At 41.1% G+C, this 15,756-nt stretch overlaps 3 protein-coding genes across 7 annotated transcripts; all 3 read right to left on the reverse strand.

Moving 5' to 3' along the window:
• Positions 1 to 1,869: 1,869 nt before the first annotated feature.
• Positions 1,870 to 3,513, reverse strand: LOC104931370 (pleckstrin homology domain-containing family F member 2). Of its 2 annotated transcripts, XM_019265939.1 has the most exons (3): positions 3,251 to 3,513; positions 2,236 to 2,844; positions 1,870 to 2,194 (listed from the first exon to the last, which is right to left on the reverse strand). In XM_019265939.1, the coding sequence occupies exons 1-2, from the start codon at positions 3,492 to 3,494 to the stop codon at positions 2,261 to 2,263; spliced, it is 828 nt and encodes a 275-aa protein (XP_019121484.1). In that variant the 5' UTR covers positions 3,495 to 3,513; the 3' UTR covers positions 1,870 to 2,194; positions 2,236 to 2,260. The 2 variants fall into 2 exon arrangements, with proteins under 2 accessions (XP_019121484.1, XP_010744665.2); XM_010746363.2 differs by having other exon boundaries at positions 1,870 to 2,844.
• A 3,803-nt stretch (positions 3,514 to 7,316) lies between these two features.
• On the reverse strand, positions 7,317 to 9,247 carry bglap (bone gamma-carboxyglutamate (gla) protein). Its single transcript, XM_010746364.3, has 4 exons — positions 9,112 to 9,247; positions 8,875 to 8,922; positions 7,732 to 7,816; positions 7,317 to 7,605 (listed from the first exon to the last, which is right to left on the reverse strand). The coding sequence occupies exons 1-4, from the start codon at positions 9,167 to 9,169 to the stop codon at positions 7,503 to 7,505; spliced, it is 294 nt and encodes a 97-aa protein (XP_010744666.1). The 5' UTR covers positions 9,170 to 9,247; the 3' UTR covers positions 7,317 to 7,502.
• Positions 9,248 to 11,929: 2,682 nt separating this feature from the next.
• On the reverse strand, positions 11,930 to 14,760 carry mgp (matrix Gla protein). 4 transcript variants are annotated; one of them, XM_019265938.2, is made up of 5 exons: positions 14,606 to 14,760; positions 13,104 to 13,192; positions 12,953 to 12,982; positions 12,698 to 12,803; positions 11,930 to 12,547 (listed from the first exon to the last, which is right to left on the reverse strand). In XM_019265938.2, exons 2-5 carry the CDS (start codon positions 13,162 to 13,164, stop codon positions 12,376 to 12,378), a joined length of 369 nt encoding a protein of 122 aa, XP_019121483.1. In that variant the 5' UTR covers positions 13,165 to 13,192; positions 14,606 to 14,760; the 3' UTR covers positions 11,930 to 12,375. The 4 variants fall into 4 exon arrangements, with proteins under 4 accessions (XP_019121483.1, XP_019121482.1, XP_010744668.2 ...); XM_019265937.2 differs by having other exon boundaries at positions 13,104 to 13,195; XM_010746366.3 differs by having other exon boundaries at positions 13,104 to 13,200.
• Between the last annotated feature and the right edge of the window lie 996 nt (positions 14,761 to 15,756).

Genomic DNA, 15,756 nt, shown 5'->3' on the forward strand with positions numbered 1-15,756 from the left:
CAGGAATCATTGTCAAGTATCGACACACCACCTAACCACCTAAACAAAGCCTCATTGTATTGCACAAGTTTCAGTACAATCTCACAGTCACCGACAGATGTCGCTTTGTTTATGTATCCTTTTGCATTACCTGCAGTGTGAGGTGATATAAAGTGAATATCAGTATAATGTTTTCAGTGGAAATTTTTTATGTTTGTCCAGGTGTAATATGTTATTTCTGTGGAGTTTGCATGTTCTCCCTGTCTTGGTTCTCTCCAATATACTCCAGTTTCCTCACACACTCAAGACATGCACACTTAACTAGGTTAATTTGTGACTCTAAATTGCCCGTAGGTATGAATGTGAACGTGCATGGTTGTTTGTCTTTATGTGTCAGCCCTGTGCCCTGGTCTCGCCCAATGCCTGCTGGGATTGGTTGCAGCCCCCTGCGACCCTGATGAGGATAAGCGGCTACAGGAAATGGAAGGATGGATATGTAATGGGAGCACACACCAGGGAAGGTTAACTATTTTTCATCAATTAAACCAAATAATAACCAGAGAAGTCTTTGCTACAGCTGTAATCAAGATCAATAACAGGTTTAATGAACAGTCTTTTTGCAGGAAGGGTCATTTCCTTGTTCCTTCAGAGAAGAGACAAACAGGTCTGACACCACCCTGAAATGACTCACCCAGAGGATTTGGCTTTGTTACAGTTTTCATCATGTATTGACTGAAGTCCAATTAAACTGTCGTCCAAATCCGTGTGAAACATCCACATCAAGCTCCTTTGTGACAGAATCAACAGCAGTAATCGAGGTTGGTGGACGTTTAAATGAGGTTTGCCTTTTTCAAGGAAGATGCAGCAGTTATAGATTATGTTACATAATCAACAAAACAAACTTTCATGCATTTTTATCACACACCACCACACCCCCCTCCTATTCCTGGCAGAGCCACCCCCCACATCTCCAGTCGAGGTGATGATAGACTGACAGAGAAACAGTAGTAAACAAAAACACTTCGTCCCACGCAGGTTCGCAATGTCAAAGTTTCACCCTCGCAGAACTGGAAATGTTAATCCCAAACATTTGCTGCTATATGTATGCTATATAATTAAGGGAAATAATTCACTTAGAAGTACATTCAATTAAATCTGAGTAAAGTACCAGTTATTCCTTCACAATTAAATATCACTAATTGTTGAGTGCTCTGGACTCTACAGGCTACTTCTGTTCACAGTAGCTTATGCATAAACACTTTACCAGTATGTATTTAACTCGGTGTCTGTTGGTTTTATACATTGAGTGCATCAGTATTAGTGCCAATACTGACCTTTTTAAATTGCCCAGATAATTAGATTAGATTAGAAATACTTAATAATCCCAAACTAGGAAACAGCAGCATTTCACCCGTAGTTACAATATACACCACAATGACGTAAAAATAAAATAGAAAAGACCAACCTAGATAAATAAAAACAACCTAGGCATATTAAGTAGTAGTATAAACATAAAATATAAGCTGAGACATATAAAAAAAAAGTAGTAATACAATATTTTTTTAAAAGTTAGTGTGTGCAGTATTTAAATGTACAAATGGGCAGTATAGTGTATGTGGAGACTATAAATAATGACCAGTGATTTTAGCTTTTATTGTATAATGTGATGGCATGTGGCAGGACAGATTTCCTGTGTCTGTCTATTATGGATAACAGTTTATTCAGCGTCCTCCTCTCCACCACGGTCTCAAAAGACTCCAACCTGAGACCAAGTGCAGAGTCAGCCTTCTTAATGATTGTTTCCAGTCTGTTAGTGTCGCTGTTGTTTATATATTTATATATGTTGTTTTATATTGTAACATGTTGTCCACATATGATCAAGAAGCAACGTCACAGTTTGTGGTTATTTATTGGTTTATTCTCAAACACTTTGAAACTCCAATCTAAGATTTGTACATCCAACATCATCACAACAGACTCACATCTCTGTGAGTGCTTCATTGTCCATAAAGCATTTCAAAGGCAAATATAAGAAACTGTACAAAGTATAAATGATTTTTTTTGTTTACACATAAACATCAAATAAAGTTTACTGAATAAACTTTTCCTTTCAATGTCCTCTGACGTCAAATAATATTTACATTTGTGTTTTACTTCACACCAAGGGTTTCCAGTGTAAAAAGTGCAGTATAACAGTAGTAAAGGTATAAATACTCTCTCTTCATGGAACTTTAACAAGCTTCAGATTCGTGTGAGAGAGTCTTGATGTGGTTATGTTATACTAGGGCCGCAGATGCATTGGTCTTGGGTAAGAATAGATGCCCGTGCGTCCCCAGGTACCCTCTCGAGTGTCCAGCCAGCTGCTTTGAGTGTAGTCCTGAATCTCTTCCCCTCTCTCCCCTTCATCACTGAGTGCTGCCACATCTTCGTCCTCTGAGCTGCTCTTCCCAGCGCTGTCTCCCCTCACGCGAGACGTCTTATCCTCGCTGTGGCATCGCATGCAGACTCTCAGTTTCTTAGTGGGGTGGATGTGGTCTATAACTGCTCTCTGTTTAGAGCAGGAATTGCAGACCAGAAAACCACATTTTCGGCAGTGGTGTCGACGTTTGGTCGTAGTGAACTTGTTCAAACAGCGCATGCATTTGAAGGCAGCCTGGTTTGGGATCCAGGAAGAAGCAAAGCTGGTGTGAGGTTGGCAGCTGCCATCCTGCAGCAGACTTGACCTGCAGTTCTCGATGTGGTCAATCCAGGCCCGCTTCTCCTCGGGTGTAGAGGCAGACACAAAGAAGGACTTGCGTGGTGTACGGATCAGCCATTGGTTCCTCATTTCTTCACCGTCCTCCAAGTCCTCCAGCAGGATGTCCTCTGAAATGACAAAAAGAATAAGGAATGTAAACAAGATATCAAATTATTGTTCTTCATTTTTCTACCTCTGATTCATATCATGAAGACTACAGGCGTAAATTAGAGTTTAGGTAGTTAAATCTATTGTTGGAGGTGATAGTGAGATCACCTAAGTACAAATTAACATATGTTCAGACTTGCTCTTGTGGTGTTCAGAAATACGCCCACGAAACTACAGCATCGAGGCAGTATTTCCTTTTTTTAGTACTGGATTAGTCACAATAACCTGCATTAAATCATCTAAGTAATGCAATATTGTCAAAAGGCAATGCCAAATACATGCATTTGTTCAGTTTGATCATTATTTTTCTCTTCAAATTACATTTCTGTCTCACTGGATCCACACTTATGCAGACGACTTGCTCACCTAGACGTATGACTTTCTGTTTTTTGTGCCAGCGGCCGTTCAGAATGATGCTGCCGTACACCAGCACATCATTGAAGAGGAAGAAAACCTTCGGCTGGGGCTTCCGACGACCCTGCTTCATCAGACGGCCCTCTCCCATCAGAACCCGGCCTGGTTTGGACAGAGAGTTGCCTGAGGCACCAAATGAATTCTCCACAGCCTTGATACGATCACTGTTCTCCTTGTCGAATGTCAACAGGTCCATGGTTGTGATCTGCTGTAGCTCTCCGATTTCAAATGAGCAACTCTGCAGCAGCTCAGTCTTTTTAAACGCCTTTTTTGTTTTTTTAAATGGTGACGCAATGGGACTTCCCAAGTTTAGATTGAAGACAAACACGTTAGACGAGTAAAGATTGGAAGAGGTGTGGGCCACATTTGCACTTGTATTTATTTAAGATATAAAAAACTTCTGCAAATAGTAACATGACACCAGAGGTGAAAAAAGAAAAACTTTCATAGGTGCTATTTTTAGGCACTGACGGGAACATAAACAAGCTTTTAAACTTCTTCTCTCATTAATTTCAGAGGATTATATTGTACTTTATTCAACTTCCCAACATTTATTTGACGGCTACAGTTACTAATTACATTCTTAGAAAAGGAATTTTACATGCAAAGCGTTGTAAAAAGCTTATAAAACACATTACATTGTCAAATTAAACACCCAGCAATTTATAACACAGTTCAACATTAGCCACAGATTAATTAACATGATGACTTTCATGTTAATGCATCAATAATATGATTGTATGATAATATAAAAACAGGCTGCTCTACGTAATAACCCATAATGAGTATTTATTTATATATATGTAAATAAATATTTATATATTTATTTAAGTAATGAGATGAGATAAGATTCATGGCAATGCATCCATTCATCCAACATTCATGTGAAAATCACCGTTGCACTCATTTGGACCAGTGTGGTGGACTAACTGTCCAACATAAGATTAACATGTTTTCTTACATTTTTCCTGCAGTAAATCAAATTTTAAAGCCAGAATTAGTCTACATTACACATCATTGTTAGGTAAAGTAGTGACCTTTAAAAAAATACTAATAACAATGTTAAATTGAATAAGATATTAATCTTACACCTGTTAAACTATCTAATTATTTGGAGACACCCGGGTGGCTTGACTGGTAGAGCGAGTTCCCCATGTACACAGACATGCAAGAAGTACATAGACACCAAAAATATTATGACAAAATGTGATATTTGGTGTCAGCATAAGCTGCAGTGTAAATGTAAAAGGAACAAAAGCAGCAATGCACAGTACAAACGTGGCACAAGAAACTTACAGCACTAGAAAGTAACGTTGGCCTAATTGTGGCTCCACAGAGGTGCATGTTTCAGAGCGTGACACTGCGTGCTGTCGTGGAGAAATTTCTGAAGTCAAAGGTCAATGTTGAGGTCAGGAAGGAAGAAAGTGTTCAGGAGCCTCTGATGTCTTATGCTGTATTATTTACGCTTGATCAAGGAGAATTAGAGACACTCTCAAAGTCCATCAGAAGTGCCTGAGTCGGTCTCACATTCTGCCCAACTCATCCTGGTGGATCGACTTTAAACCCCAAGATCACACCACAAATACTACATGCCCAGAATGAGCCAAAGAGAATGTTTTTACTCATGGAGGTGTTATTGTCAGCATATTCTAGTCTGGAGACACAGATGTCTCTTTACACAGCAAACTATCTATTATGTCTAGGAAGGCAGCAATAGGTCTCTTCGACCCTGGCCACCACAGTGTTGAGACAGACTGCCACCTACTAACCTAAGGATAGAAAATTCCATAACACGTGTCAGACACCCGGGTTAAAAAAACACAAGCAAACTAGTTCTCAGATTGCAGCGTGCTGCCAAGTCGTGTTGGTCTCACACATGCCACGTTTCTCACCAACATTTTTAAGTGTCTGTACGGCTTCAGGAAACAGATACTGTCTGCCGGGCACAAACTAATCAAAGACACCTCTCAACAGTAACAGTAATACTGTGTGTGTGGCACGCATGGCAAAGGGGAACTCCGAGGGGAATGCAAAGGTATTATTTTGGTTGTGAGAGCTGTGAGAATCGTCTGAGCGTAAATTCACAAAGAACATTCATATTAGAATTTCCTCATTAGTATAACACAAGTCTTTACTTCTCCCTGTGGCTCCAGGCTTTGCGATGCTAAACTACATTTTTACCACACATGAGAGTGGTGTCAATGTCAATTAACCGAGCTTTAGTTAGTTTCATTCAGACGTGTTTAGCTTATTCATTTGGTTTTGTGTCATTTATACTTTAATGCTAATGAAATAAATAAATGTAACGTGTTCTAAAGCTCTCCGAGGCTTCAGGAATGCTCTGACTTAGATCAAATAAAATAAACAAACAAACAAAAAATACTTTTAATACTAAGCTAACAGGTCTAACATCTTCTGTTTACCGTAACACGACCAGCATTGCACAAACAACATCCTCGTTTTTATCATTCTTTGTCTTTTCTCGCGCATTTACTTCTTCATACACGCACACAAACATTGTTATGGAGTTATAGAGTGTGCAGAAAACCTTTTACACTCCATACTACGCTGTGTAATTACTTTGTTCTGTGCTAATTATATTTATTACGCTGTGCAGTTATAGTTCAGCACTCTACAATTACCTCCTGCCATATTCTGAAAATTTCTACCATCTTTTTGTGACATTTTCTGCTATCTATAGATATATATGTGCATCACCCATGTAGCTGTATACAGCTCAATCATTTCTGTGAAACTTTCAAGTCGCCATTGTTCTTTTGCAATAGTAAAGGAGACTAGAATAAGGAACAACACTGTAATTTCATCTGTGATAGAGTACCTGATAGACTGACCTGTCTGACGAGATACTGGAATTGTGTCATCATAAAGGCCGAGATGAGAAAGTGGAAAAGGGTTGGTGTAAGAAAAACAGAAGTACACTTTCAAGAAACAGAGTCATGGAAGAAAAATCCACCCCAAGTTAAAATGCTAACTATTCATTAGCAAGGACCACGACAATAGTTCATTTCAAAGGCTTCATGGGAGTTTGTTAAGGACAGATGAAAGGATGTAAATGTGCAGGGAAAACGTAAAGGGGTGAGGTCATTGATCAGGCTGGTCTGAGAGAACCATAGACAGAATGAAACATGGACGTCGTATCCGTGATGTTGCACACAGGTTTCTGAAGAGCCGAAATCCCTGTGTCTTTCACTTCTACCTCCCATTAAAAAATGGGCAAAGACGAGTAGCGTCGGTGGACCTGAGGTGGGCCGAATGAATCAAACAAACCATAAGGGCATCCACCTGTCAATCAAAGCGGCCACACTCTTAATCCTGCATAACTTTAAGCCTTAAGTTGTATATAAATTCACCCTCAGTGCAGTTGTCATGAAATTAGCTATAGAGACCAAAACTGTTTTTTGTACCAGGCTGTAAACATGTTTGTTTCTGCTGTGAAGTTGTGACATTTGAACATGGGGACTTACAGAGATTTTCTTTCTAGGAACTGCAGTTTTTTGGCCCTTCTACATTGACTTTACTTTACAACCACAAAGGTTGCCGCTGGGGGGCAATGTGCTGAAAAGAGGGAGGGAGGGTCCTGAGTCTTGTCTCAGGCGTGTTTCCACCTGAGCTGCTTAGAGGTTTGCCAGGTAGGCAGCACCTAGAACGAGATGTGGAAGAGGTTCGCCCTGGATTGAATAGGAAGGGATGAGGAAAGGAAAAGGGAACAGGGCCAGAAGGGTAGACCGGGTATATGATGCCTTACAGGTGATTAGAGGTGTAGGTTAACTACTGATAAGGTACCTTTAAAATCCACTGATTGTCTCAGAGGAGCAAACTGCATTAAATCAACGATGGTGTCTTGTAGTTGTATGCATTTATTCATTGTGACTCCTCTGGGACTCTTCACATAACTGGATGTCACAACAGGGACATCTAGTGTCCACACCTTGTCAAAGTAAGAAAAGAAGAGCAGACACACGGCAGAGTTTTATTCATATTTATTTCATTTCATCACACTACTCTACAGGCTTTTAGATTTGTGTAACAAGTGTCACACGCTGGCACACATTGGAAATGTCTTCTCATGCTTTTTTGGCTTAACTGCAAAGAAAAAAAAAAGAAAAAAGAAGAGCTCAAAGGTGATAATTTTAATGATAACGAAAAATTGTGATGAGCAGTCAGTTGTCGTGGTTTCGGCTTCTTAGAAGGGGACTGGTCCGTAGAAGGCTTGGTAGGCGGCGACGATTCCCTGCGCGTCCGCCATTTCGTCACAAGCCATGTTGGTCTCGCACACTTCTCTCAGGCTGAGGTGATGCAGTACATATTGTTATTCATGATAGGGGCACTATGTTAGACATAAAACAAACAGTGCATGTGCTTTTTGGATTTGATATGCAAGTATGCTGGTCCACAAAGCAGGTGTGACGTACCTCTCAGTCTGTGCCAGGGTCAATTCTTTAGCAGCTCTTGTCTGTCTCACCACTGCAGAGGCCTGATCCTTCTCCATGAACAAAGCTGCACATTTAACACAAGTTTAGTCTCAATGTACGAACACAGTTTATCAGTCAAACATGATCTGTCGCGCGAGGAAGATTTAACTCGCAAGCAGCAACTGAGCAGAAATCAAGAACTGCTGGAAGTCAAATATAGATCAGGTCAAACAAAATGTTCATCCAACCTCTAATCTGAGAGAAGGCATTGAATAGAAATGTTGGTTTAAACCCTCCAACGGGTGTTTTTGGTGTTTGGAGTAAATTTAACTGTCTGCTGGCACGTACATTAACACTGCTTAACTGGAAACAACACGAACTCATGCAAACTGGGTGAAAGAAGTCAGGATGCATTTAGATTTAAGGAAGACAAAAAACAACAACAACAAAAAAAACACTAAAAGGACAGGAGGGAAACTGAAACATGATGAAATACAGTTTTTAAAAATGAAATGTTGACTCTAATTAATTGAATTTTTTTATCAAAAGGTTCCAAATAATTGTATTAAGTTATTTCAACTCAGAAATGTTAGGTTAGGGGTTCAGTCACATTTTTGAGTTGAAGTAACTTAATACAGTTACTTGGAACCTGTTAAAATAAATAAGATTAAAGTCAACATTTGATTTTTTTTTGGAGTACCAGCATTTTTACCACTTGGCAACTTTCACTTTGATCACACTTATTAAGAAACTTTGACAAATGTTGTAAACATCCACCCTCCATTTTCTTTCTACTTTAACTAACCTCATCTTTACTGTTTTTATTTTTAATTACATTTTTTTTATTCATGTTGATTGATCTCTCTGTGTTCTGTGATTATAAGACATGCATAGTTTATTACAAATGTTATATTTTGCCTCTTACGTGGAGAGAGGAGAACTACAAGTTTAGTCTGTTAAAGGCACAATAAAATATATATAATAAAAGAAATATATAAAATAGTGTTCAAAAACAAAAGATTTAAAATGTTTATCGAATAATAGTTTTTTTATAAAAGCTGCAACTTTTTTCTGCCATATCTGATCCAAACATGTTCCATATTAATGCAACACTGATGAAAGAGTTCAAAATCATGACCTTACCCCCCTGAGCAGGGCTGTCACCGGCAGGCTGGGCGCCAGCAGAGGCATCTGACGACACGAGAGGGAAAATATGAGTAATAAAGATTTATTATTTAAATTTTCAGTGCAGCATGTGTCACTTTTTCAAGTCAACCTTCTGTCTTTAATCAAGCAGTACAAACTACCACTACAAACCTTCCCTTGAAATCACACAATAATACATACTGCATACAGTATCTGGTGTCGTGTGGCTCCTACCTGAAGTCAGACAGATGGCTGCCAGGGAGCAGAGAACCAGGATGGCCAAAGTTTTCATCTTTCAGCTTTGTTTTCTTCAGCGTCTGCAGTTTCAGGCAACAAGTAGGACCGGAGACTTCAACAGCTCTGTCACTCTTCTCTTTCTCTCACACATATATACATAGATACCCACTCGCTTTATAGATGGTCCCCTCACTATGACGTGGGTATGTGATTGGTTGGGGAATCATGTATCACACACCCACACAGATGCAGAGATACACACCTCCACACACACACACACAAAAATCACATATACAAAAAGTTTTTATATCTATATAAAGGTTTGCAAACTCACATGAGTAAATACACACAGAGAGACAATGCTTTTTAAAACGTGGGCGTTTACTTTGAAGGATAGGTGATGAGAAAAGCGATGTGGGTGACTCACAGCCACGCGTATCAACAAATGGAAGTGTGTTTTCCTGCTGAGGAAGCAGATAGAGTCATTGCTTGCATGTGCATCCCTTTTTTGTACATAAACAAGAGAAATTTAGTTTAAAAAAATGCAATTTGCATGCTTGAACACAAGAAAAAAGATGAAGAATGACTTGATTTAGCTGCAGTTAAAGTCACCACTTGTCAGTTTTAGTGAGAATAATAAGTTGAGGAATGTAATGCCAGCTGGCAGCCTGGAGAGGACAGAGTTTCACAGCACACCTACACACTTCTACATGTAGGTCACTAAGTACATGTGGCAGAGAGAAACCCATGTACCGCACATTATGCGACATGATTTTAATCCAAGGGCTCTGTGTTTTATTGCAAACCGCGGTGATTTCCGACATAAAGAAAGCAGCATTTAGAAACAAAACCCACCGTGTCTGAAGGGTAATTTTAAATGTGGGGAGATATTTTTGTAAAATCAAGTGGGTGGTTTGCCAATAAAGTGGCGGAAAGCTATAGAGTAGTGTGCAACATTGTCATTTTGTCTTAATTAAAACACAAGTCGCAACTTGAAGGGTGTTTTTGTCTTTGAAAACATCTTTTGTATTTTATTGGTTTATTAGAAAGCGAGCTGGAAATCACCCGATCTGATGAACTTTAGCTGCTACATGTAGCATATTGTTAAATTTCCAAAAGCCATCTTTGAACTTCTTTAATTTATGATTTTATGCTTTTTTTCGACTGGATATTTAGACTCTGGACTGGTCCTGAGAGTATTATATGGGGTGTAATTTCACCGTCTGGGTCAGTGCTGGTTACTTGTCTCGTTTCAGGAACGGACTTCAAGGATTTAACCTCAGGACAGCTTTAATTGTGCACATTTGCGGCCCTGTGGCCGCACAGGAAAAACAAACCATCCAACATGACCGTATGTTTAGGACTCTGCCATGCTGACATCTACTGTGTGCCGAGTCTGACCCGTCTTTGCTTCTGCACGAGTGTCTGCAGCAGAGAGGGCTCTGACACACAGACTCAGGCATGCTGAATTGTTCAGATTCCTCCTGAGATTACAAGAAACCAGATCTTGATTACGTATTGAAATCAGCAGGGTTCGTGCCAGTAATATGTGTCCTTGTTGAACCCCTCAACAGGCCAGTGGTGGATAATGACTAAACACATTTAGTCTAGGAGAATACTCGAGTGTAAGGTTGAGGTACTTTCCTGTAACTTTCAGAGATAAACACTGTAGTTGTAATTGGCCTCTTTGCACATTATTCTGAACATTTTTGGGCTTGTTAGTTGTGCAGTTTGAGTCATGTTTCAGACATCCATGAGCAGCTCCACCCGGGACATTTCCCCTACAATCCTTTCAGATGGCTTCATTCAAACAAACTGTTTGCATCCAAGAAAAGCACCCAAGAAAAGCAAAGCCTGGTTATTAATAAAAAATAACATTTGTACAGCTCAGTGTTTTCTCTCCTTTCTCATGAGGTCAGTTATCTTGCAGGGGCCCGTCCCCTAGATCGGAAACCACGGGACTAAACTAGGTAGAGGCAGGGGTGGAAGAAGTATCCTTTACTTAACCTTCTGGAGTCTTAGCAATCGGCTAAAAAAGCAATTAATAAGGCACTGATGGGAACCTAGAGGGTTAAATAAAGTGGCTACAGCATACAGTGAAAATACTCAGCAAATGTACTGAACGTATCAAGAGTAAAAGTCATTACTGAGCAGTGAAATGGTCAGTGTTCACTACTGTTTTTAGATTAATGTTACTGTATGCTGAGTTTTAAAGCTGAAGATGTTTATGGTTGAGTTCATTTGGACTAACTTTGGCTCGTTTAATCTACAGCGATGCATTATGAGTTCAGAAAAAAAAACACAGCTTGTCTTCAGCTAATCCAAGACAGCTTTTAAAAAGCTTATCCAAATTAAGAATTAGGGGGAATTTTCCGAATCCACGGAGGAACAGTTCATCCTTCAGTTTATTGGAAAATATTCAAAATAATTACATAAAGCGTGATGAAAGGGGAGGAAAAACGGGGAAGGAATTGGAAAGAAATCGAGTAAGTGGTGGAGGAGTGGGAGTATAAAGTTGCGTAACATGGATATACTCCAGTAAAGTACAAGCACCTGGACTTTGTACTAAAGTACTGCAGTACTAGTAAATATACTTAGTTACATTCCACCTCTGGCTGATGCTGCAACAGTGAAATGCTGCTCATGCATTGTTACACCTGTATTAATGTAATAAAGTCACATTTATGACTGAAATAACTTGAATACTTCCACAGGCCTTCATGTAAAACTCCTGAACTCACCCCTCCACCACCAGCCTTTGAAGCACAGAGCTGAAAACTGGCGCACACGTGGCAAACAAATGGCATAAACAGGATTAAGACAAAACCCAATAAAGTGAATTTTATTTTTCAAATCAAAGCAATAGAAACAATCAGTGACAGCGGCGCTGGGCTGGATACACACATGGATAATGTAAGAAAGTGGATAGTGAGCGAAACATTTCATTCAAGCACGTCACACAAAGCTCATAAATGCCGGGGAGGTGTGATAATAGTGGATAAAAGTTATCCTGAGATTACATGAGAGATGGGCCGTGATTTTCTACATGTGTATAATGATGGGGTTACTGTAACAGCTGAGCCACGCTGGAGGCCTCTGTGTTTATAAAATGTGTCTCCAGAAGAGGCCACAAAAACAGCTACATAAATTATATAAAAAGTTATGTGGAACGGAGGCACGCGCACTCATTTAATAATGAGATAATTCTGCAAACCCTGTGACAGATGAGATAACTCATCTCAAGAGAGATAACTCAAGAGTTTAGTATCGGCGACCCCCAGCTCCTTGTCTCTGTCTCTGAGGCTGAGGTTGAGTCCGGGAGCCAAAGTATCTCTGCCAGGCCTGCTGGAAACCATGGCGGTAGGCGTAGAAGCGGCATGGAGAGTAGTCCTCGCAGGTCTCTGCACGCCTCTCCGCCGGAGACTTCACCGTCCTGGGGAGGCAGACGGAGATAGTTAGAGGGCAGAATGGTGAGAACAAGGAGGATAATTGAAATCAGAAACAGCCAGTCTTGCTGCATTTGTTCTTATATGTGGATATGTACAAGATAAAGGAATGTGCTCTGTATGCATGTCTGCGGTACCTCATCAAGTTGTAGTTGTTGTTGCCGTTCCTGCTGGGTGGGCTGTATACGTTGCCCCTCTGTGGCGTCATGAACGAGTTGGCTTGGTGTGGAGGCACGAACAGATCTGGAACCACAACATTTTACTAGTCAGAAAACCCGGCGAGGCATGCCCAGCATGCAGCATGAAATGAATGTAGTTATGTTATGAATGAAGTCTTATTTGTTAGAAGTGCATGCATGTTTTTCCATGAACGAGAGACAACGTTTAATCACCTTCTGCGGATTCTGAGCTTTCATGAGACTCTACGGGAAAAACATGGAACCGTGTTAATCATAAGTGATGAATCACTGCGTAAATGTTAAATAAATAAATGGATAAATGCTGAATGACAGAAAAGTGAAGATGCCGGGGGAGGCTCTGTACCAAAGCAGACACAGAGAGTGATCGCAGCCGCGAGTGCTAGAAACTGAAGAAGGCTCCTCATCCTTGGTCGGGGGGGGGTTGGGGTTTATCTGCCTGTCTGCTGGGGAAAAGAAGGAGAAAGGTGTTTGAGTGAGTCATGGCAGCGCCTAAGTGAGGAGAAAAATAAGAGAAGAGTGGCTCGGATTTCGTGACACTGCGGGTGAACGGGAAAGAACCACGAGCAGGGATAGACTGCTGAAAGCGGTAAACTTTCTAAACCCATTTCCTGTGGTTTTTGTGAATATGAAGGCTTGAACCAGACCATAAGCCATCAATAAACATTGCACTGTATACGTATATATGGATTTATATATATACATGTATATGCTGGCAAGCTGCTGCAGAATTTCTGCAGGGTGACAAACACAAACCAGGATATATTTTAAGACCAGACTGAAGATAAAAACGTGTCCAAAGGTCGTTGGAGCGCACTCAGTTCAAGTTAGAGCCAATCCACAAACAGCATTCAATAGCTGGAACCTCAGTTTACAGGGAACAACCATAAGAGAATAGCTGTGGCGTGTGTGAAAAGCTTCATAACTGCCAACGAGTCGAGTCCAAATGAAGTTTAACGCGGGGAGATGAGTTACAATCATGAAAAAAAAGGGCAGGTATACTCGTGCACGTGTCTGCACGCACGCTCAGTCGCATGCATAAGTGACCTTCAGTAACGTGCGGGAGACACCTGTACAAACTTCAGTGCCAGATGTCTGTAACACACACACATGCATGCACACACACTTTATTCGCATGCCTGCACTGCAGAAAAGCTTTCATCCCCATCTTCTGTTTGTGGGATTTGGACGGGATTCTGTTTCAGCAGCCGTCCTTTTTCACCGTCAATAGCAGCTTTCATTATACATAAACACACACATACATACACACACGCAACTCTCTGGCGTATGCTCACACACACACACACACACACACATTGAAAGCATCAGCCCCTCGGGCATATCTTGGCTTCAGTCGAAAAGCCAGACTCGGGCACAGAAACAGCAAAGCCTCGGGCCCCAAGTTTAAAAAAAAGCTACTTCCAAAGACTGGCAAGGACATCTGACATCGAGACGAGTGTGTGTGTGTGTGTGTGTGTGTGTGTGTGTGTGTGTGTGTGTGTGTGTGTGTGTTTTAGGTGCTGACAACAGTGTCTACAGAGTTTTATGCCTGTCTAAGTCCTAGCAGGGGGTTCTGGTGGAGTCCATGTTCCCCGCAGACGTAATGTGCCCACCTCATTAGAAAAAAGCCACAGGCATGATGCTCGACACGCACAGAGCAGAGCTGAGGTTACATATTAGGAACTTTTTACACAAACACACAAGTACTGAAGGCCTACTGTACTATGATGACTGCATGTTGCAGCAGTACACTAAAGAAAACACACAAAAATGCATCCCTAGACATCAAGTAATACATCAAATCTGCAGTTTAAAAGATGAAAACAGAGATTATTTTGTGTTACTTACCTTGGAAGATAACTGTGGAGTTAGAAGTCTTGGAAATATCTCTCTGTGTGTATGTTTCTCCTGAGGAATATTTCCTAATTCCTCACAGCAAGGCTTTTATACTCACCTCTCTTCCCCCCACCCCTTCATTTTCTACCCACCGACTCCCTCCTTCCCATCCCTACCACCACCACCACCACCACCGACTCCCCTCTCAGCCCTCCTCCCTTTCTCTGCGTGCTATCATCAGCCACTCTTTTCCAGCCGTTCAATCAGACCTGGGGTATTAGCTCACTCTCTACCCGACTCCCACGCTTAGAAATACAGTAGATGACAGTGAGGGTGAGGAGAAAAACAAGCAGGGGTGGAGGTAAACAGGAGAGGGTGAGGGGGAGGGAAGGCTGGCACGGGGCTTCATGGCAGGTACATGATAATATTCGCTGCTGTTTGCCAGCAGGGCAGCATGATATGAAAAGACCATGCAGCGTATAGACACAACATGAGCTGATGATGATTTGTCTCATCCACATTAAGTCATTTTGTTGTTTCAGAGAGCGGGCTACACTGACTTATGTTTAAAGGGACCTGTGAGCAGCTCAAGTTTCATGAATGGAAGCTGTGATCTCATGCAGGCCGTGAACTTTCTGAGCATAAAAACACACGGCAGTCCACCTTACTCTCTGAACACACATTTTTTATTTAGGAACATGTCTGAGGTGCTGAAGTTCTCCCATGTGAAAACAGAGCTAAGTACGTTTTTAGTACGTCTGTCACACACAGAAACAACATCCCCCAAAAGGTGTACTGTACATCTGAGAGAGTTACGTAACACACAGCATCACATTTGGCTCAGGGGGCTGAGCTCTCTGCGAATAGCAGACCCTCACCATCAGCAAACAAACCAGAATAGGAGGAGAGAAGCTCGTGCCAGGAATCAGCAGGACTCAGACGGATGGATAAACATTAAGACAGACATAAAGATGGAGATAAACTCGGCTCACAGATAAGAGAAAGAGCAAGAGAGAGAGAGAGAGAGAGGGCGAGGAGGGGGAATTTGGAGAGAGAGAAAGCACATGTTGTTGCGGTCTTGGATGATTTTGGCGCTGAAGCCGCAGACATATTCAGTGATGTGGTCATATTAGGCTGTTAACTCTAAATGTACAATTTCCATG

This window comes from Larimichthys crocea, chromosome XII, assembly GCF_000972845.2.
Source record: "Larimichthys crocea isolate SSNF chromosome XII, L_crocea_2.0, whole genome shotgun sequence".
NCBI classification, from domain to species: Eukaryota; Metazoa; Chordata; class Actinopteri; family Sciaenidae; genus Larimichthys; species Larimichthys crocea.